Source organism: Podarcis gaigeae, assembly GCF_964106915.1.
Source record: "Podarcis gaigeae genome assembly, chromosome: 9".
Lineage (NCBI taxonomy): Eukaryota > Metazoa > Chordata > Lepidosauria > Squamata > Lacertidae > Podarcis > Podarcis gaigeae.
This window is the reverse complement of record NC_139685.1, coordinates 59,713,593-59,736,255: the sequence shown is the minus strand read 5'-3', so window position 1 is coordinate 59,736,255 and position 22,663 is coordinate 59,713,593. Positions and strand designations below refer to the sequence as shown.

The 22,663-nt window shown below is 42.9% G+C and overlaps 1 protein-coding gene across 1 annotated transcript; it reads left to right on the top strand.

The window, feature by feature from the left end:
• Positions 1 to 330: 330 nt before the first annotated feature.
• On the top strand, positions 331 to 22,018 carry METAP1 (methionyl aminopeptidase 1). Its single transcript, XM_083756742.1, has 11 exons — positions 331 to 905; positions 7,265 to 7,316; positions 8,939 to 9,051; positions 10,311 to 10,371; positions 12,262 to 12,353; positions 13,385 to 13,468; positions 15,343 to 15,481; positions 16,184 to 16,315; positions 17,198 to 17,341; positions 18,802 to 18,867; positions 19,766 to 22,018. Exons 1-11 carry the CDS (start codon positions 792 to 794, stop codon positions 19,927 to 19,929), a joined length of 1,161 nt encoding a protein of 386 aa, XP_083612868.1. The 5' UTR covers positions 331 to 791; the 3' UTR covers positions 19,930 to 22,018.
• The last annotated feature ends 645 nt before the right edge of the window (positions 22,019 to 22,663 follow it).

Sequence of the window (22,663 nt, the reverse complement as noted above, 5' to 3'; positions counted from 1 at the left end):
CACTAACGTGCTGGTGAAGTTTCTTTCTTTCTTTATTGCAAATTGCTGCAAAACGTGGAGAACTGAATATAAGATAGGGAGGGCAATGAAATGGACAAATCTTACTTCCTGAAGCACCATCCCATTGACAGTCGACCTCCCACCCGCTTTGGCCTTTCCTGCCCTCAAATCGGTACAACTCCCACCGCAGCCCTTCTTTTCTCAACACCACCACTACTCCGCCACCAGAACCTGGAGAAGAAAACACGTCCAGCAACCCGACCTTTTCTTTCACCATCAAACTTACAAGTTGGAACAGGATCCCTAGTGCTTACATTCGGAGGCAAGAGGCGCCGGGGCGCACACGACTCGGGAGTTCAGCCTCGGAGCTGCGCGTGTCTCTGGAAGGGAAAGGCACTCTGCACATGCCCAGAGGCACGCCCTCATGATCGCCCCTGGGCTGAATGCACCCGGACATGAAGGAAAGGAGGGAGGCAAATATATATATATATTTGCAACCGAGACTGAAATGACGACGGCTCGGCTTACCCTGTCCCATTCCCGCCCTGCTCCAACCACACACCCACACACCCCGCCTTTTGTCGGCCTGCTCCGCTCTCGCCCAGCCGCCGGAAGAAGCGCCTACCCAGAGCGGGCAAACGAAGGCAGGGCCGGGCAAGGCCGGGCCTGGAGCTCCTCCCCGTTTCAGTCAGCGGAGAGTTCCGCCTTTCCCTCCTCCCTTTCCCGGTTTGCCGCCGCCTGGCTGGGCCGCTCTTGTGGCGGCGGCGGCGGTGGCTCCTCCAGCGAGCAGCATGGCGGCCGTGGAGGCCCGGGTGTGCGAGACGTCGGGCTGCAGCAGCGAGGCCAAGCTGCAGTGCCCCACCTGCATCAAGCTGGGCATCCAGGGCTCCTACTTCTGCTCGCAGGTAAGCCCTGCTGCTGCTCCCGCGCGCGAGACAGAGGCGCGCGGGCTGCTGCTCCTCCTCCCAGCCCAAGACACGGGCTGGCCGGCGTTCCCACGTTCCCTGCCCGCTGAGGGAAAACACGGCTGCTGCCCTCCTTCCCACAGTTTCCTGGGAGGGGGGTTTTTATGCCCGCGAATGGCTACCAGAACTCCTGCCGCAGCTCCTCCCGTCCTCCCCGAAAAGCAGGTGGCGCATGAGGGCTGGGCCCGTCCCCAGGCAGCCCGAGCACGTTTTTTACTCGGAAGTAGCTTCCCAGGGGCCTGCTCCCGAGCCCCCATTGCAAGCAGGACTCTCTGCCTCTCAGGTTTGCCTCCTTACGCCCCCCTTTCTCTCTTGGGTGCCCTGGGAAAGGTCTGAACCACACAGACACGGGTTTTATTATTTGCTTGTTTCCATGCTCTCTGTGGGTTTCCTTCCCGCCCGCCCCGGCAAAAATAGCGCCCTCCTGTTGTGGCCCTGGGTTTCTTAAACAGGTCGAAATGGAGAGGTGGGGAAGGAGCTGGGTTTGGGGGCCCCCATTCTGGACCAGGGGAGCCTACGGAGCACCGCTGCCTCCTGCTGCAAACAGGCCACAGAAATGCTGAAGCGGTTCTTCCTTTTGTGTGTCCCCCGTTCTGTGTTTCCATGGGCAACAACTGTTTTTATCTATTTCAGCTCTGTCATCAAGATTTGCAGGGCATTTTTCGGGTAGAATGGGCCGGGTATGATGGCTGTGTGTGCTTTTCCCTCAGCCTATCTACAAGTAATTGTTTCGGTGCTTTATTTTTATTGCAGAGTGGATTTCGCTTCAGGTTTGTGCTTCAGAAACAAAATAGAGAGCTCTGTTTTTTGGTGGCACTATTTGTGCACAGTGTGTTTCAGCGTGAGGTTTTATTGGAGCCAGGACTCAGCCCTGAAACTATTTTACTTTTTTATTGTCTCACCTAGTCCTAGAACATAATTGAGAAAGGTGACTCTGAGCATGTGTGGGGAACATTACTTTCATCATTTATTTGCATGCATAGGTTTGCAGTTTGTCAGACTTGTGAGGTTTTCAGTCAGTTTGAACTGTGGCACCTTTATTTTTCAGAAGCAAGCCAGTTTCTGCCCATATATGGGTTAGAAGTGTGCTTTGTCTTAGATATCTAGGGTATCTGCCTCATGGGAAATTTAATCACTGGGATTGACACACAGCCTCTTAACTAATATTTCAAAAATTCACACTTGATGATTGGCTTTGACATTGTACTGTGCTAAAAGTTTCATGGGTTAATTATTTAACATGCATCATGTGGAGTTGTTTCTTTGGCCATGTGACACAACTTTCTTCCTGGTTATAGTCATACATAGTTGACTTTGCAGATTTTAGTCCTTCAGAGCTAAATTTCTTGGAAAGAATAAAATACGGTGTAGTCTGATGTTGACTGACTGTATTTCCTAATATGCTGATTTCAGGAAACTGTAATTATAAATGAGATAATAATAGATTTCCCCCCTCTTAAAAGAAATGTAGAATGCATGAAGTCTTGCAAACCCCAAATCACTCAGTCTCTCAAACCTCAATGGCATTTCCATTGATTAAAAGAAACACAAACAATATAAAGTGCCCAAAGACACAAACAGTAAAATCTTTTTGTTGTGCCTTGTACCATTATAATTACACACATAGCAAGAGGTGTGATAAAACAATATTTTAAAAGAAAAGTACTTGAGTCCTGGAGATATAAGCTTACTACTTACCACTTAATTTCTGGGGTTAGAAATATATCAGTGTTGTGTTCAGCTATCTCTGAATCTTGATGCTGCAACATAATACTATCCTAGAGTTGAGAGTTCTAAAAAGACAGTTACTGCAACTTAGTGTTGCCATTCTAGTTTCTCAGGCTCCTAAAAGCTCTGAGTGATAAGAGCGGAATCTGTTTACAGTGACCTTTAATACATTGAAAGGCCGATAGGAATCTTCAGTGTGTTTTGATTTAAAAATGACTAAATTTTGCACCAAAACAACTAAAAGAGCACCAGGTGGAAGAGTAACATTAATAAGATAGAAATGTGAGGACGCAAGTCAGACAATTTATCCAAAGAACATAAGAAGTTGGCCTGCTGGATCCAGCACCCTGTTCTCACATTGGCCAAACAAGATGCCTGTGCTCTGGCCAAACAGACAGCGCTCTGCAGTTCTCAGCAATCCAGAGGCACAATTACTGGTAATTCTCCATTTAGACCATTATTGTCTGCACTGTGACAACAGCTCTCCAAGGTCTCAGGCAGAGACCTTTCTCTTTACTAGTTGACGCTTAGAATTGGGAATACTAGGGGTTGGACTGGGACTTTTTTCTTATCACCAACCAGACAAAAGAAGCAAAACTTGAAAGATGCCTCTCTCTTCACACTACTTGAATGAACATTAAAATGGTAAACATGAGTGTAAAATGATGTAGTTTGGGGCAGAAACCCTCCAGTATCACATACACGCAGATGGGATCTGAGCTTATACCTTCTATTTGTTTGTGAATAGCTATATAATCAAGGATACTCGTACCTCAACGTTAGATGTAGGTGGAGTGATATAGCAGCATCATATGCTCCCAGACCAGCTCTGAGATTGACTAGATCAGCCTTTGTGAACCTGGTGCCCTCCAGATGTTTTTGATTACTTCTATCAGCCATAGTCAGCATGGCTGTACTGAAACTGATCTACTTCATTCAGTGGTGCTTTGAGTTCAGTTTTTCACGTGCCAATTCTCATCCACCTACATGAGACTGATCTGCTCAGTGTCCACGCTTGGAAGGTTGGACTTAGAACCCCGGTCTGCCAGGTCCAACCTGCTATTCAACCCATTGGCTCTGAATGATCGAAGCCTGTGTTTGGAATCATAAACTTTACAAAAACACAAGTCCGTGCTGTAATGTGCAGACTTAGGCTTGTGCAGATCAACTTTGTTTTTATTACTAGAACCCAAAGATCTACCAACCAGAGCAAGTTAGTTATAATGAAAGGACAGGGTGCATCCAAGCACACAATAAATTTTGTTTTCAGTACCAGACCACAGTCATTTACGATATATAGTTAAGTTATTCATATACCACTTTTCAGGCAAACCCCCACAAGCTGTTTGCATGGAATTATTATAGAATCAAAGAATTGTAGAGTTGGAAGAGGGACCCCAAGGGTCATCGAGTTAATCCCCCTGCAATGCTGGAATCATAACCAAGACATCCATGACAGATGGCCTCCCAACCTCTGCTTAAAACCCCCCAGTGAAGGAGCGTCCACCACCTTCCAAGGGAGTCCGTTCTACTGTCACACAGCTCTTACTGTTGGAGTGATTAAAAATAAAAGTAGCATCATTTCCCCTTTGTAAGGTTAGTTGGCCCATTTGGAAGAGCTGCAAAGTTTGCAGTGGTAACCTAAGTTGGATCAGCTCTCACTGACACAAGAATGCCCATTTACGAATGTTGGGGAACTGGTAGCAATGCCTTCATGAGTTAGACACCACAAGAACAGAAAATCTCATCTCCTAGTAAACGAAATGGTAGGAGATGACTCATCCCTTGTGTTATGTTTGAAAACAGCCTTCGGAAGGACCTTGAGTTAATCCAATCCAGCATTATTTTTCAGTGGGAAAGGGATGAGTTGCATCTGCTCTTTTATATATCATCTTTTTGCTCTTGCTTTTACACTTGTTTTTAATGTGTGTTTTTGTAAGTCTCCCAAGCTTATCTTTCTAATAAATAAAATGATAATACAAAAACAATCCTTCTGCTGTTAAAAGCGGTTCTCTTGTCTTTTAACGCACTGCTGGTAAACAGAAACGTAAACGTTCAGTAGGACATTTTTTAGGACACAAACGCTTTTTGCGTGTGACTGGTGGACTGTATTCCTGGCACCCACATTATACATGGGTCTGTATTGACGTCCCTGCCACACAATGCAGGAATAGATTGTAGCCACTGTCTTAAAATGTTAGGAGTGTAGTCCAAAAAGAGCAAAGGGAACACCCAGCCTTTTTATTAGTTGGTACTGCTTCTGTGTGAAACAGGCTCCACCGCTGCTTCATGTTTAGTGCTGTTAAAGATTGTGGGAGCAGCTTTAAGGAAGTTGCCTTATTTCTTACTGGAAATGGTTCTGGCCTGCATAACAATGGTAATATGGTTCCTTCATCATATCTGGAGCTTCAGAGTCTTCCTGATCGCCCACAGTGGGACAGATTCCTTATTTTTCTGTAGCAGGGAGGGGATGAGTGTGACAAAAAAAGGGAAGGTTTTTTAGTAAAGAAAATATGAGTAATTTTGACTATTGCTGCCTTGGCAGCTGAATTATTGTTTTCAAGGTTGTGCGCAGAGCTGGAGATGATGCTTCACAGGCAAATAATGCTTGTTTGTTTTTTGAGGGCGATTAAAAAAGAGGACAAAACAAGCCTTTGGATTTATTTATTTATTTATTTAATTTATATACCGCCCTTCATCACAAGGCGGTTCCCATTGAAGTGAATTCCCTTAGCTGTCTAAATAAGTTTATGGAGGATAACAGGAGTGGGCTGCGCTTCTGTCTCAATTCAAGGGTTGCAGTGTGTGTCAAGTTAATCTGGTGTTTTGTGTGAAGACACCAGTGTGGAAAAGTAGAGGGCCTGGGGGGAGGAACCAGCCAAAATGTGCAAATCTCTCTTTATCAGTAGCTAAATGGTGTCCTTGAGCTAGCTGAAGCTGCTTCTGGAGGTAGCAAATAAACAAAATGGAAAATCTTCCGGTGTCATAAATCCCATTACTTTTCTTACACGAATAGCAAAATGGGACAGTTTCACCATAACATGATAGCTGCTGGTGAAATAATCACATTTGCTCTTGGCAATTACACAGCGGGAGATGTTCATTTGATTCAACATGGCTTCATGTGCAAGTTTGACCCCTTTTGGAAGACAGAAAGGTGGGCATGGTGAATGGAAGCATATAAACAATTAGATTTGGTGTCGGTGCTAGATTTGGATTTTGCAGCTGGTATGTGAGGCTCTGCCCAACCCCCAAAAAAGCAACAACTTTGGCTTCTGGCGCTGTGGGTTAAAGCCTCAGTGCCTAGGGCTTGCTGATCGAAAGGTCGGCGGTTCGAACGGGGTGCGCTCCCGCTGCTCGGTCCCAGCGCCTGCCAACTTAGCAGTTCGAAAGCACCTCCGGGTGCAAGTAGATAAATAGGGACCGCTTACCAGCGGGAAGGTAAACGGCGTTTCCGTGTGCGGCTCTGGCTCGCCAGAGCAGCGATATCACACTGGCCACGTGACCCGGAAGTGTCTCCGGACAGCGCTGGCCCCTGGCCTCTTAAGTGAGATGGGCGCACAACCCCAGAGTCTGTCAAGACTGGCCCGTACGGGCAGGGGTACCTTTACCTTTACCTTATGTGAGGCTCAGGATGCGGGTGGTGCTGTGGGTTAAACCACAGAGCCTAGGACTTGCCGATCAGAAGGTCGGCGGTTCAAATCCCTGTTACGGGATGAGCTCCTGCTGTACGGTCCCTGCTCCTGCCAAACCTAGCAGTTTGAAAGCACGTCAAAGCGCAAGTAGATAAATAGGTACCGCTCCGGCGGGAAAGTAAACAGCGTTTCTGTGCGCAGCTCTGGTTCGCCAGAAGCAGCTTTGTCATGCTGGCCACATGACCTGGAAGCTGTACGCCGGCTCCCTCGGCCAATAAAGCAAGATGAGCGCCGCAACCCCAGAAGCGGTCACGACTGGACCTAATGGTCAGGGGTCCCTTTACCTTTACCTATGTGAGGCTCCGGGAGGGGTGGCACCTGGAGACAGGAGAGGAAATGAAAGCATCCATACACAGTCTGCAGAGGGAGTTAGGGGATTGTGGAGCTGGCAGTGATGCAATTTCCACCCATAATATGGCTAATTACTTGTTTGGTGCTGTGAAAATATTGTTCAAGGTGGATTACCATCAATGTAATAATGGGGAAGCATGGAGTACTAAGAAGGTTCGCCTCACCTGTGCCATTGGTCCTTTTGCCATGGAGTTATTCTTCTGTAATCCTCTGGGAATTGTAGCTCTGTGATGGGAACAGGGAGTCTCCTAATAGCTCACAGCACTCTTAGCAAACTATGTTCCTCACGATTCCCCCATGAACTGTTAAAATGGTATCATAGTGCTTAAAATGTGTGGTGCATATGTGACCTCTCCAATTAACATACTGTGTTTGAACTGAAATTGGATTTCTTAATGATGTAAACATACTCCTGTCTACTTTATAGTCTATGTCTTGTAGCTTGCAGAACTACTTTATATGATTTAAATATATTGCAAAGCATTGTTAACTCTATACCACTTGCCTTTTTCTTTTTTCTTTAAGGAATGTTTTAAGGGAAGCTGGGCTACTCACAAGTTGCTGCACAAGAAAGCAAGTAAGAAAATACTTTTGCTTTTATCATACTCTTTTGTCGCCCTGACATGCACAGAGTTATAGGGGGTGGGGAGGGGAGGGTTGTAAGCCATTTAATCCAGCCCCTTGTTCAGTCCAGTTGTTCCATTGTTAAAGCATTCCAAATGGCTTTCCAACATTTGCTTGAAGACCTTCAGCAACAGAGAGCCTGGCCCCCTTTGGGTAATCTGTCCCACTGTGAACTGCTCTTTCTGTTAAGATGTTTATCTTCATGTTCAACCAAAATCCAACCTCCTGTATCTCAAGACCATTAGATAGGGAGAAAAAAGTTCTGTTAGTGTCAACTTAAGGCCAGTGTAAAGATGGGTGCTCCTTTATTAAGCATTACTTTCCAAGTCCCTCACAATTCTGGCCCAATTCTCATTAGGCACGTCAAACTCTCAAGAGGCTGTGATCTACTCCCAGTATAAAATAATTGGCATTGGCATTGGAGGGAGGAGAAGCCAAAGTTGTTGCTTTTTTGGGGGTTGGGCAGAGTTGCTGAGTTTTTTTGGTGGGGTGATGCGACAAGCCACTCACCAACAACGACACCAATGTAGATCACACGCAACAGAATACTACTTCCGCTTTCTGCATTGCAAAACGTTCAGTGCAGTGCCAAAGGAGGGACATAGCGCCGGGAGTAATGTCCCACTGATCGACCACGATCACACAGGCGATTGACCTGTAGATCGCGATCAACCGGTTGGACCTAACTTGACTATACCACTTCAAACTGCAGGTATGGACTTGCATGTGATTGCATGCAACTCCATACAGCACACATTCCCTTCACATTCTCTCCAAACAAGAAGCTAGGTGTTGTGGGGGGAAAGGGCTTTCGATTAGCCTTCTCCCTGATGTGCTTCCTTTCTATGTACAATAATCTTTTTTTGTTTATTTTGTTATTTGTTTGGATGGGCATTCAGTTACATGTGAGGCTATCCTTGTCTGAATTGGTGTAGCTCAGATGCAGGTTTGAGGCTTTAGTTTCCTCCCCCCCCCCCAAAAAAAAAAGCTTCTGTTTATTTTCTGAGTCTTCCATGCACTCAGTCTTACCCAGTGTGAGTGGGTGTGTTACTGGAGTTTTGACTTTTTTGTTTCTTAACCATTGCTGTTCTTCACCGCATCTGTTACTTCTAAATAGCTGGGAATGCTGTTGGAATATTATTAATGGCCAATGTGGTTGAGAGAAGCTGATGCGAATAAAAGCACAGAAAGTAAACAGAAAGTCCGTGGCACTCGTGGAAGCCATAAACTTTCAAATAATGGCTCTGTGTTTGCTGCCATTAGTGACAAGGTTGAAGGATTTGATCTGTGTTCTGGTTGTAGTTGCAATCTTGAAATCTAGGTTAGGTTGCTTATGTATCATATCTTAATCCAGTTTCAGGAGCCTTTTAACAAAAAAAAAAGTAGATTGGATCTGGATTTCAAGGGGAAAGCAAGCTTTAAAAAGTCCTATTCTAAAGGAAAAGGAAGAGTTATGAATATACTTCTCTAATTCCTTTTTGACAGATATTCCTTCTGGGTTTTTTATGAAGTTGGTTGTCTTATAATTATAGCATTATTTTGTAATTTTGTTTTGTTGGGTTGTTTTTTTTACAGAGGATGAAAAAGCGAAGCGGGAGGTTTCTGCCTGGACTGTAGATGGTGACATTAACACAGATCCCTGGGCTGGCTATCGATATACTGGAAAACTTAGGCCACATTATCCACTGGTAAGTAGCTGAAATAACTGAAATGGTGTATCACTTTTAAATCCTGCTGGTGATGAAACTGCAGTAAGAAAATTTCTTAGCAATTATGCTGCCCAGTTGGAAAAATGGTAATAGAACTGTAATTTTGTAAGACACTTACACAATTCTGGTTGTTAGGTTTTCAGGGGACAATATGCTGCTAAAAAAAAAGTCAAGGCACTATAATAAATTAGAAGACAGCATTAGGAGAGTATAAATTAATCCTACGGAAGGAGAACAAAGGAAAGGAAGGGGGCGGTCAAATCAATTTTAGCTGGATATTCAATAATTTAATAGTCATGCTCTCATGCTCCATTCCCCAGCCCACAGGTATCTTTCAGCCTGCAAATGGCTGAGCATATACTGCTAAGCAGCAGAGCAATTTAATGTGAGTAGATCTGATTTGGCAACACTTATTGGTCCTCTAGTACTAAGAACCTCAAAGTGTGTTGTGGGATTTGGTGCATATAGCTCATTTTGTGTTGGAGAAGGTGGAATGGGGGCAAAGCAGGGAGACAGAATCTCTGTGGCGGTACTGCAGAACCAGAAAGCTTGCGGAATGTATGTATGTGGGACACGAGTTTAAAAACAAAGTTGCCTAGCAGGTAACTCTGCTCTTGCCTTTGTGCACTGAATGCTTTGTGGAAGAGGGTTTTCATTCTGTAGTAGTGGGAGATGAAATTCATCTGGTGTTTCAGTTTTTGAAGAAACACTTGATAATAAAGGGTAATCACTCCCCTCTGCAGTAGATCTGATTAATGTAACAACAAGCACAATCATTTTGGGGTTTCCCCAAAAGCAGTGTCTTGTGATTTCTTTGCTCAGAAATTATTATCGTTTATTCAATATCTATACTGCCCTTTGCCAAAGTTTATAGGGCAGTTTACAATATAAAAACACAAAAATACAAACCATAATAACAAACAAAAATAATAACTACCTGTTCTTACTATTAAATAAATTCCTCAGTTGGTGGGTTTGCATTATTAAGATATAGTTTCTGAAACCATTGTTTGTTTGTTTGTTTGTTTGTTTGTTTGTCCAAACTCTGCTCAGCTTAACTATGGTTTGTTTACTACCAAAAATCTGACTCTATAATCTGAAACCATGGTTTTATTGTTGGGGAATAAATCTTGTTTTGTTTGGTGTTTTGTTATGTTATAAGCTTTGGGCTTTAAACAATTGCTATTGCATAGGCTATGAAAATAAAAATGTTTAAATCCCAATTGTGCTTTATTTAGATGCCAACAAGACCTGTGCCGAGTTACATTCAAAGGCCGGATTATGCTGATCACCCGCTAGGTAATTGCAGATACAGAACAATTCTCACTTTTCAAACTTGCGTTTGATTTAGGCTACATTAATTTTCTTTCAAAATGGATTTGTCTCAGATGGGCTTATCAAAAGCTAAGCTTATTTTTAGCAACCAGTTCCTTTAGAAAACAAGGCTTCAAAAAGCACTTAAAAACCCCTGTGAAGGTCTCAAACAGTGATGTTTCTTGAATCCCCAAATCTAGCATTGACTCTATGCTCTCACTGGATAGCAGAAATTTAGTATATAGCAGCAGTCCATGCTGTTTCAGCCACAGTTTCTAGCTAGAGAACTGTGTCAAATGAATTGCTTGGGAAAAAAGTAAGTTTGGGGAGAGGACCCCCCCCCCAAAAAACATGTTTGAATGCCCCCTTGATCAGAGTCCATAAATAGTGGGGTATCCCATGAGATATGCAAGGGAACTATAGCCCCCTCAGACATCCCCTTTAGTGCTCACCAATACTCTCGGCTTTTTTTGTTGTTTATGCAGAGAGGGTTTGACTTTTTTGAGGGGGCAGTTTCTGTCTGTATTCAATTTGTTTGGTGTGTGTGTGTAGAGGTGCTGATTGTTTTCTGGGGTGGGAAGTGGTGAAAACCTGTGCATCATTCATTGTGCTTCCTTTAGTTCGTGTATATGTTGCCCACAACAGTATCCTAGATTTCCTAATGTGCCCCCAGGTCCAAAAAAATTGGAGACCCCTAAATAATACACACACACACACACACACACAGTGGTACCTCAGGTTACATACACTTCAGGTTACATACGCTTCAAGTTACAGATTCCGCTAACCCAGAAATAATACCTCGGGTTAAGAATTTCGCTTCAGGAAGAGAACAGAAATTGTGCTCCGGTGGTGCGGCAGCAGTAGTGGGAGGCCCCATTAGCTAAAGTGGTGCTTCAGGTTAAGAACAGTTTCAGGTTAAGAACAGACCTCTGGAACGAATTAAGTACTTAACCTGAGGTACCACTGTATATACGCACACACACACTTATTTCTTATACCCTTTCCATCTTACTGGGCCTTTCCAGCTGCTCTGGGCAGCTCTCAACAGAATATTAAAAACACGATAAAACATCAAACATTAAAAACTTCCCTAAACAGGGCTGCCTTCAGATGTTTTCTAAAAGTCAGAGAGTTGAGTCATATTGAGTTCCTGCTAGACTTTTCTTTCACAAGGGGGGGGGGGTGCAAATATGGTGGGTGGGTAGTCAAAACGTGAGAATGAGGAAGAAGAAAAGTCACTTTCCCAAGTGCTGTTTGATATGTGGGTTTTGTGTCCCTTTATATCATAAACCTCTTGCCATGCATCTCCCTCTGCATACTTTTCACCATTAACGCATTGTCAGGGATCTCTCTGCTACTCAAAAGCTAAATGTTAATACTGCCAACCTGGGGGTGGGTTTTTTTGGGGTGTGTGTCATTTTACTGCTTCTCTTGAAAAGAGCTACAGTGGTGCCCCGCAAGACGAACGCCTCGCAAGACGAAAAACCCACTAGACGAAAGGGTTTTCCGTTTTTCGATGCGCTTCGCAAGACGAATTTCCCTATGGGCTTGCTTTGCAAGATGAAAACGTCTTGCGAGTCTTGCAACTTTTTTTTCGCTTCCCCCCCTTTTTCTAAGCCGCTAAGCCGCTAATAGCCTTTTAGCTGCTAAGCCGCTAAGCCTTTAATAGCCGCTAAGCCGCTAATAGCCCTAATCCGCTAATAGGGTTGCTTTGCAAGACGAAAAAACCGCTAGACGAAGAGACTCGCGAAACGGATTATTTTCGTCTTGCAAGGCACCACTGTATTTCAGTTACATTAGCGCAGGTTTCGGGATACGGGAAATTTGCATCCGTTTTATTATGATTAGGTAATAATTGACGTTTCTCTTTAGGCATGTCTGAATCGGAGCAGGCTCTTAAAGGAACTTCTCAGATAAAAATTCTTTCTGCAGAAGATACAGAAGGGATGCGAATAGTGTGTAGGGTAAGTCTATTTTGGAGTATGTTATAATCCCAACAAATCTTAAGAGGGAATAGTTTTTGCATGCTTGTGTGAGTGAAAAGCACAAATAATTTGAGGTGTACCCAAAAAGGTGAAATCTTACCATATGTAATGAATAATGTTGAGCATGATTTCTGGTAAGGTCCGTATCTCAAGAGTTGCCAGAATTGCATGGATTTGTGTATAACGATTTTTTAAAACTGTACCCCACATTTCATTTTGTTTTGTCAAGATTTGTACGTGAAATTCTGGTTAATGAATATTTTAGCCAGCATGATGACTTTTTAAAATTTAGGCACTAATCAAATGTTTTATGCATGCTTTAATATGTTCGTTCTGAACACCCCATGCATTTGAATTAGCAGCATTTATAAAATTTCAGAAGAAGCTACTAAAGTTCAGTTAATTTGTTCTGTTTTATATAAATGGTGGTTACAAAAGCTGTGTGTCTACCACTTATTTTCTGCCTCCTGGGGGAAAGACTTCATGGGGAGGAAATCGCATTTGGTATTGGTCGTCACTTCTCTTATCACAAGAACATTTGTCCTGGTTTATGGTCTGTCTTGCCCTATCTGTAGCTTACAATGAATTAGCAGTGTTCTACTGCATACTTTCTGATTGCTGCTATTTCGTTCCTCCTCTGGTGTGGGCAGAATAAACAAACCAGAAAGCCTTGCACTTCTTGTAATGTCTGAATGAGGGATCATGGTTTGCCACTTCCTAGGAAACCACAGTCCGTAAACCAACAACAAACCATTGCTTAGGGTAGGCTAGTGACTATGGCTTAAGGAGTAGCATGGCAGATTCCTGGTTTGGACATAACAGGATGTCAAGGCCTTCTTCATTTGTTTTTCTTGCTCACTCTAGGGGAGAAGCAAAGTGAGAGCTGTCGGCCAATGTGCAGTAATTCTCTGCTTGTTCATTGGTAACCTGTGATAAGTCGGAAACCCTGACTTGTTATATGTGAATGTGGCCTCTGTCTTGATGATAAACTCTGCTTCTTTGTCTTGCAGCTTGCTAGAGAGGTATTAGATGTTGCTGCCATGATGGTAAAGCCAGGTGTAACTACTGAAGAAATAGACCACGCTGTTCATCTAGTAAGGATACTTCACTGAGCTTCTGGATTTTTGTTTCTGCTGTGCCTTTATAATTGGTATATTTGGTAACACGCTTCCTTGATTTTCCTGTGCAGTTACAACTATACATACTCCATCGCTCAAACTACAATTTCCATTTCTTAAAGCAACCTGAGAATGCCAAAGGTTCTCCGGTGTCATTTGCTTCCATATGTGTAGCCTCTGACATTTTCTAATGGGCCCAATATAGTATTGTAAAATGTCCTTCCTTGCCCACCTTATTTCCTACCAAGTTTGCTCTGTAAACAGTAGTTGTAGGATGTGGCATTCTGCTGCCCCGTATGCCACTCTGGCACATATGCCAGGATGTTTCAAGGAGGCTGTAAGCACTAAGGTGCAACTCTACCCATCCTCCCACTGCAGTGGAAATAGTTTTTTAAATTATTAATAGAAGTTATCTCAGCAGGGTTTCAGACTTGCACATTGCTGCATTAAGCGGATGAAATCATATTAAAGAAAAGTAAAGATTTTAAAAATATGCATAGCATTTAAATGGCGCTATAGTTCCAGGGGCTTCAGATAAGTTTTTAAAATGTCCTTATAAAGTAAGTCTGTATTATTGTACCTGCATTGAACATAGCTGCCTAATACCAAGTCATATTATAGCCTATGATAGCAGGTCTGGGTCTCAGACAGAGGTCTTTCTACTTCATCCTTTCTTGAAATGGAGATGTTTAGAATTGAACCTGGACCTTTGGTATGCAGAGCTTGTGCTGTGGTCCTTCCCCATGTTGCCTGGTGCTGATAACACTGAGGTTGCAGGTTCGATCACTGTATGGGACAGCTGTTGCCAGAGACCAGGCTGAGGAATACTGCTCTGATGAAGAATGGTGGGAGTCTCCCCACCCCCCTGCTCCTGACCAAGATCCTGAAGCTGCCCAGGAGCAGTGGGGCAGTACAGATTTGGAACAGTGGTTTGCAGAGGGGCATAGTTCTGAAGGCAAAAGTTGGGAAGAACTGGGGGGGTGAACAGCAAAGTGAAGAAGAACAGGAACAGAGAGAGAACCAACAGACTCTCTCTCACCGAAAAGTGTCTAGCCTATCAGGCCAAGGTCACGTAGAGCAGATAAGGTGGCTACACAAAAAGCACAGTGGTTGCGAGATCAGGTTGCAAGACGGAAGTGACTGGGGGGGGGAGTGGGTGGAAACCTTAATTGGGAGTACCTTCATTCCGAGGATGGCTGCTCTGTTTTTTTTTCCTCCTCTATGATCATTAAAGACTCTTTTCACTTTGTTCTGCTTATCTACAGCCAAAGGGAGGGAGGAAGCCGAGTCCCCGTAGCCTGACAGCTGCATATTTCTGCATTGCAGGGGCTTGGACTAGATGATACTTAGGGTTCCTTCAAACTCTAGAATTTTATGATTCTATGACTTGCCTAAATCTGTCTGGAGTTTGTGGTATGGGGAACATTTGACTTGGGGACTTGCTGGTTCAGAGCTCAGTCCTTTGGCTACCTCAGTGCACCAGCTCCTGAATTTACAGCCAGGGGCAGATTATTCTCAAAAAATCATTTAGATTTTTTCCCCTTGCGGATATGTTACATGGAAGCATGTAACGTGCATATGAGTCAGACAGCTGTTAATGTAGGGTAGAGTAGCAAGCTGTGTTTCACAGGACTGTTTGGTTAAGAAGACCCCCATGTAATCCAGAAGCTTAGCACAGCACTGAAACATTTGGTCTAGGAAAAGGTTACCAGCTCATTCCTAAATAAATTGACTTGGACGTAAGTCATGCTGGTTTGGTGGATCATATTTCCAGATTGTCACACTTAGGCCCCTTGCCTTTGTCTCCTAACTCCTTTAGAATAATATGAGTATTTCAAAATCTCTTTCAGGCTTGCATTGCCAGAAATTGCTATCCTTCCCCGCTGAATTATTATAATTTTCCTAAGTCTTGCTGCACGTCAGTAAATGAAGTGATCTGCCATGGAATCCCAGACAGGCGACGCTTACAAGAGGGTGATATCGTTAATGGTAGGAAAACCGATTAAGTAATTTTAGTATCCTTTTAAAAACTTGGTATGATGTTTGGAAAGATGCCACTAATGAATAGGAGTGTGTCTAGCACAGTGTCCCTTCTGACCAGCAGTGACACCTTTTTAAAACAGAAACTGGTCAAGTAAACTTATATTTGTCAAGTCTCATGAGAGGTCTTTCTGCACCCCTCACAGTGAGCCTATGGCTCTGCTTTTCCACTCTTGGTTTTCATCCCCAGATCCTAGGGCTGTAAGAGGCCTAAAGCTTGTCCCATGAAGTCCACCTGTCTCAAAGGAGAATTGCCTCCACGTTAACTCTTACAGTTTACGCACATCATAAACCGGGGCACTGCTGTCAAAACGATATTTTTATTGGCTACAACTGGTTGTTTTTTGTCTTAAAGTTCCCCCTTCCTTCTCCAATATGACATTGATACCCATTCACTCTGACCTGTTTGGGGATGACAGAAGTCGATTTGCAGTGTAATCCTTTGCAGCACTGCGTTCATGGGTGCTTACTCCTAATAAAGTGCATAGCCTTAATGATGTCAGGAAAGCTTCTTAATATAGCTTCTCATTCCCTCTGTACTTGCTGGTTTTATGGCATCTTTCCTCAATTTAATCACATTTCTTTTATAATAATTTTAGGGTCAGAAACATGAAATACAGGAAATGCAATGTTTTCTCTTGTTCTTTACAGTGGACATTACTGTTTATCGTAATGGTTATCATGGGGATCTCAATGAGACATTTTATGTTGGGGAAGTTGACGAGGGCGCAAAGAAGCTAGTCCAGACAACATACGAGTGCCTAATGCAAGCCATTGATGCAGGTAAGGGCTGGCTGGAGCCTATGGTTTCATGTCTCAATTTTTTCTTTCTTGTTTTATCTCTGACATTTGACTGATAGACTGCTAGATATTCTGGGCACTGTGTCAATATGGAGCGTGCCTTAATCCAAGGTAATGCACTGTGCCAAATCACTGCCAAAAGCTATACCTTCGGTGCTACTGAATGGCATACAAAGATCAGTCTGGAGTGATTAATTGCAATAAATTGCTTGAATACTCAGGCTTGAATGGACTCATTTGTGGAGATTCAGCTACAAAAGAGATGGAGCATCAAGTTCAGGATTTCTTTCTGGATATCTTGATAGCTGCAGTCTGTTTATCTTGTCAGATTTCTGTCCTTACAAAGGGGTGATAAATATTAAATAAACAGAAGTGTTTGAAGGCATACTCTGAAATTTATCAGCTTTAGGCACACTATAAGCTTTTTGTTTTGATTTTGTTTGTGGGATAGTCTGCAAATACTTAGTAGGCCAGACAGTGAGCTTTGACAGTTAAACACATGCGTAGGTTGCACAGATGACTGGAGTTATTTCCTATGAAATGTTTGGCATTTGCAAAGGTTCATTTCTTTTTTTTTTTTTAGCAGTGAAAGCTAGATTGGAAAAGATTACCAGCATAAGTGTCTGAATATCAGAATCTGAGTCTTGCATTTCTGAAGTATTAGATTAGAATTCCCTCCCTTAGAATACTTTTCTGCCGTAAGATCTCCTTTGAGGGGTGGTGTTTGCCTGTTGCTGAATGTTCTTGTGCACACAAAGGATCATTTCCGCTGGGCAGAAATACAAATAATAACCGTTGCCTTCATCAATTAGCTGATCCTGTTTGTGTTCATTTTAGTAAAGTAACGTATGACTTACTTTGCAGTGAAACCTGGTGTTCGATATAGAGAGCTGGGAAATATTATACAGAAGCATGCTCAAGCCAATGGATTTTCCGTAGTTCGGAGCTACTGCGGGCATGGGATTCATAAGCTTTTCCACACAGCTCCCAATGTGCCACATTATGCCAGTAAGTATGGGCAGTGTCCGCTGCTTCTCGGTTGATAGCAATCATTAAGAATTAACTATTCCATGCACTTCCCCAGACTGAAATAATGAATTCCCACATCCTGTGAGCTGTAGCCATAAAGAGCTTTTGGGGTAAGTTTTGCAGAGATAGCAGAGGTACATGCTTCACATAGTTCAATTCAGATTGGCCCAAGAGCGAAAAGTAGCCTCCCTCTCTAACCATCCTTGTGACAGCGATTATCAGCTTAAATACGCCTTATTATAGGTCAGAAGCACGGCAGTAAGGCAGCCTTCTCTAACCTGGTGTTCTTCAGATGTTTTGGACTAAAACTCCCATCAACCCCCTGCCAACATGGCCGTATTTGTTGGGAATTGGAGTCAAAGATATATAGTGGGCATTAGTGGGTTGTAGGAGAGTATTTGCTTTCCATGCAGGGAGCCCCAGTTTCTGTCTCTGCTATTCCCAGTACAAAGGATCTAATGAAACTGCTGCCATTTGAAGCAGACAGAGCTGGGCTAAAGGTCTGCCTGTATGAAGCCGCTATATATTTATTGATACTATTATCATCTCTGTATATTTGAAATGACATGCAAAGACCACCAGTTCAACAATAAAAGCAGCAGAACAGTTAAGGTTGTTGTTGTTTAAAGAAGAAGAAATCTAATAACCTAAGAGCAGAAAAGGGAGAAATTAAAACAGTGCCATCCTAACTCAAAACCAACAGCAATAAAATTACAAAACAAGTGAGTTGTAGCTGACTTTACTTTGTGTGGAAGGGCAGTCCACAAACAAACACCACCAGTGAGAAAGGACTCTCCTGAGTTGCCACCCACCTACTTTTTTACCTGGCTGGGGCATGTCCTCTGTGAGACTGACTTCACAATATTGGCTCCACAGTTTGGTCTGTGCTCCTGTATAGACCACACATGTATCTCCTCAAATATAGCTAGAGCCTTGGTCTCAGGAATAATGCGGAATTGTGAGCTGTTTAGCTAAACTGGCTCATTTTAACATCTGAACCTGAGCCTGCTTCGAAACCATGGTTTCTTTTGGATTTACAGACCAGGATCTGAAACCACAGTTGTGCGGCTGATTTGCAAACCATAGTTTGTGCTAACTGGGACTGGTTGTATTCTGAATTGACAAATCACTTTGGGCTCATTACCTCACCTAAAGAGGCTGCTGCTCCGTGGAAATGGGGCAGGAGTGAACTTAAGCTGAGTGTTGAACACATGGGAAACCAAAGCAGTCAAGCGATGGTTTGCATGTTGTAAATCAGAACTCAAAAAACCATAGTTTGACCTTTCAACGCTATGGTTGGCACAAACCACAGTTTTGTGTTGCATCCCAATCCAGAGGTAGAAACAAAATTACCACCATTAAGTTCCCATTGCATTTTATCTTGTATCTCTTACCTTCTGCGAACTCTTACACTCTCTTGATCCCTTTTGCTTTTTCAGAAAATAAGGCTGTTGGTGTAATGAAGCCTGGCCATGCGTTTACAATAGAACCAATGATCTGTGAAGGTAATTATGCAGCTGTGGATCTAATTCTGATTGCAGCCATTTTTCTGAATGACGTTTCTTGGTCTCTACTCAGGAAACACCTACAGGGTTAATGCTTCTCAGTGCTTTGTGGCTCACCTATAACTTATTTACTACAACAGCAATTTCCTGCTGAGCATTACTAAATAATGTCTTTGCGGTATGTACTGTATTCCTGGCATTACAACTTGTTCATGTGGGCACAAAGGATTATATCACCCGTAAAGTCATCTAAGTGAAATGTTACCAGTTCTTAACAAGGTCATATGAACAGTCAAATTCTTCCAAAAACATTCCAGGTCCAATTGGACAACAGAAAAGAGCCACACTGTTGAGCATCGTATTTCTTAAAAGTTTTTACTTCAAGAGATTCTGAGGTGGTCTTTGGTTTTCTCAACCTTTTACCTAGTCTCTACCTTTTTGTGTAACTATTACATTTCAGAGCATTTCCAGCCATTGTTAACAGATTTGGTAAGATAGATTCTCTATTCGCCAACCATTTTGCACAATGCAGACCTTAGTTAAATTAAGGAGATAATTTGTGCTGTATTATTGATGCTTTTATTGGCCATTCTTTTTATACTGGAATCACTTTGATACGCCTCATAGAAAGTGGTTCATAAAATAAATAACAAATAGATGAATGAATGTAAGCAATACGCTGGGATAGTATATTATGAGTGTCAGCAGGATGCCCTGGCCAACAACAAAAATGGAAGTGAATAGAGGAGGCGCAGGAAGAAAAGACACAGGCATCATTTACAAAAGTAAAAAAACAAACCCAAAACCTAAAACTGCTGATCAAAAACTCCTTTAAAAACGTATGACGTTCTCCCCCCTTTAAACAAGAAGTTCTAACTTTTTGCATTCTTCTCATTAGGTGGGTGGCAAGATGAGACCTGGCCTGATGGCTGGACTGCTGTGACGCGAGACGGGAAGCGTTCTGCCCAGTTTGAACACACACTTCTGGTCACAGATACTGGGTGTGACATCCTAACCCGCCGGCTGGATAGCATTCGCCCTCACTTCATGACTCAGTGCTAGTGTAGACCAAGCTGGGAGGCCTGAACCCAAGCATCTCTTCTGCTCTGTACTATGTGTTTCACTAAGAGTACAGGCTAAAAGGGGGGGAATTTATCACCTGTTTTTCTTCTTCTTGACTGTAGGTAGGAGATGCATTGAGAGGTTAATGCCGTAGGCTTGAAAAGCAGAGACGTTTTAGAGCCTCAGTCTCTGCTCTCCTGCCACCCCAACATTGTTTGAACTTTTCTTTTTTCTCCTTCAAATCATTGTCCTTATGGTACCTCATTTCACCCCCTCAGCCGGGCTTCTGTCACTGCCGCCGTTCTCAGCAGCTTCTTTTCGTGGTGGATGCAAGGATTCAGAAACAAGCCTTTCTGTTTTTACAACACCTGAGAGTTTAAACTTTTTCTTGTTCCAAAGACAACCCTTCCTTAGCTGTTTAAATGGACTGGGCTTTCATCTGTGTCTAATTCAGAGGTGGGATTTTCTACTTGAAAATGTTGAATCGGAATTTTGTTCTGTCTACCCCTCTTCCACCCTGTTGTTACTGTATATGGAAGTATAATACCTGCCTGTTAATTGATGGGCCTGTTTCTCTTTGGCTGGCAATTGCTACAGGTAGTTCTCTGTCTAAGGGGGCTGGAGAGGGACAAAATTACTGAAATGCTGCCGTGCATTTTTTTTTTTAACCAAAACACGGCCTCAAGACGGGTAGTGCTTGGCTGCCAATGATGTTCCAAGGTTCGCTTTGAAGCAGCTAGGTTTTAATTTTAGATAAGGAATGAGATTGAAATGGGGAAGAGTTTCTGTTCTCCTGTGTGCATTCTAAAGAAGGGCATGTCCCAGAGGTCCAAGACCAATCTCTTTAACAGCTTCTTTCTAATCTGCAGTAAATTTATGTGCATGTCACCATGGCCAAGTTGTTGCCTGCCAGGCAGACCACTTGGTGCATGGTTTCAGTTAATATTACAGAAATTGTGACATGCTACTTTGCAGGAGCTGGATCAATTGCTCTGTGTTTGGATTGCTACTTCTGTTCTGGATACTCCCATTCTGGGATGGCCAAAAAACCACCTCACTGGATTGAAGGAGAGAGGTTTCACCAAGTAGTAATGAGAATTGGTCTATATCAAGTGTTCGACTTTGCCCCCCCCATACTATAACTCCCATCATTCTCTAAATAATAATAATAATAATAGTAATAATAATTCCCAACCACTTTAGCCAGTGGGGAGGGATGATGGGGATCCAAGACTGAACACTGTGTCTACAGAATAGAGAAAAAGTTGCTGATCCTGTTTTTATATTGCAGCCTGACCACCTTTTCATGGCTCTTTGTGGAAATTGTGCGATACTCCAGTTAGCCACTGCAATTGTTTCACCAAAGCAGATTGTTCTAAGCAAAGATAATGCACTTGAAAGAAGCAAAAATTGGACAGCCCTTGAAATTGCTTGTGTTCTTAGGCCAGGTACAGTACGGGCAATTCTGGCATAATTTATCCTCCCACTTTTTCCAGCGGTAACTTTGTAATACAGATCTGGGAGATACTACTACTGCTGTTGGGGAAGATTTGTTTCGTTGGGCTTAGGCAGTTGCTGCTGAGGCTTCCATTCCACAGAGAAAGGTGGTTTTTCAACCACATTTTCTTGCCTAGTGCCCGCTCTAACCTTACAATGTTGGGAGTTCAGTAAACTAGTGAAGAGAAATCAGGTCATAAAATCATGGGCACAACATGCCACATTTCTACTCTGGTGTCGGACATCTTGTCAGAAGAATTGCAAGGAGTTCTAAAAGCCCTCTTACCCATGTCAACAGCACATAACTCCAGTTCTTTAGACAGCTTAGGGCGGTTGTGACTAAACTCAACAAGAAATTGAAAGAAATCTTTCCCAGAGTGCCTCAGTTTTTTTTTTTCTTCCTGAAAGTGTATTGTTGGGACAATGTTTTTCATTCTGTAATGTGTTTAAGAGGCCGTAAAGTAACTCAGAAATGTTACAAGCACTTTCGTGCATGTGCAGAGATTTTAACAAAACAGGCTGCAATATATCTTGAGTGGAGTTAACCAATGTATGCAATACATTTAAGGAGATTAAAAGTCTGGATGGTTGACCCTGGAGTCTATTTTGCCAGTTACTTTTAAGCAGTATAACCTACTTCTCCCTTTTAATCTTCTCCTTGATTAAAGGATTTGACTTCAGCTCATGGAATTAAATTTAGAGATTGTTCAGGGAAACCATTCAGTGATGATGAAATAGGGCATGTTCAGCCCTGGGCCCAACTGATCCTACTACATGTGCTTTTTAATGCACATTTTCAATCTGCAAACAAAGTGGAATCAGACATTTATAGTATTCTTTCCTGAATGGTAAGACAAGCTGCCTCCTCCCTCATGAATTGCAAGCAGCTCTATAAAGATTTAATGGTGAGAAAATCAACTAAAATCAACTGGGCAGGGGAGAGGAATGTTCTACATTTTAACCAACTTCTTGCATATGCAAAATCTTCCCTCTGGTACAGATGAAGCTCTCTGAATAGCCCAGCTCTACCTTTTAATATAAAAAATCTTAGCTAGAAGCCTGGTAAGTAATTGCTGAATTGGGGTTTGGCTAGGAAAACAACCCATGAAGGTGAAGGCAGGAATTTCTTTGTGTACGTTTTTCCAGCTCACGCAAGCCTAAACCATAGTTATACAGAATAATGTAATGTAGGACTATATGGCAAATGGTGCTGTGAAACTAGGCTTTATTCAGAGTA

Excerpts from the sequence above, each read along its gene's own strand:
- METAP1 (XM_083756742.1), top strand. The coding sequence starts at position 792 with ATGGCGGCCGTGGAGGCCCGGGTGTGCGAGACGTCGGGCTGCAGCAGC. Across the intron at positions 12,354-13,384 it reads GGATGCGAATAGTGTGTAGG|CTTGCTAGAGAGGTATTAGA; the intron begins GTAAGTCTATTT and ends TTTGTCTTGCAG. Across the intron at positions 15,482-16,183 it reads AGAGGGTGATATCGTTAATG|TGGACATTACTGTTTATCGT; the intron begins GTAGGAAAACCG and ends TGTTCTTTACAG.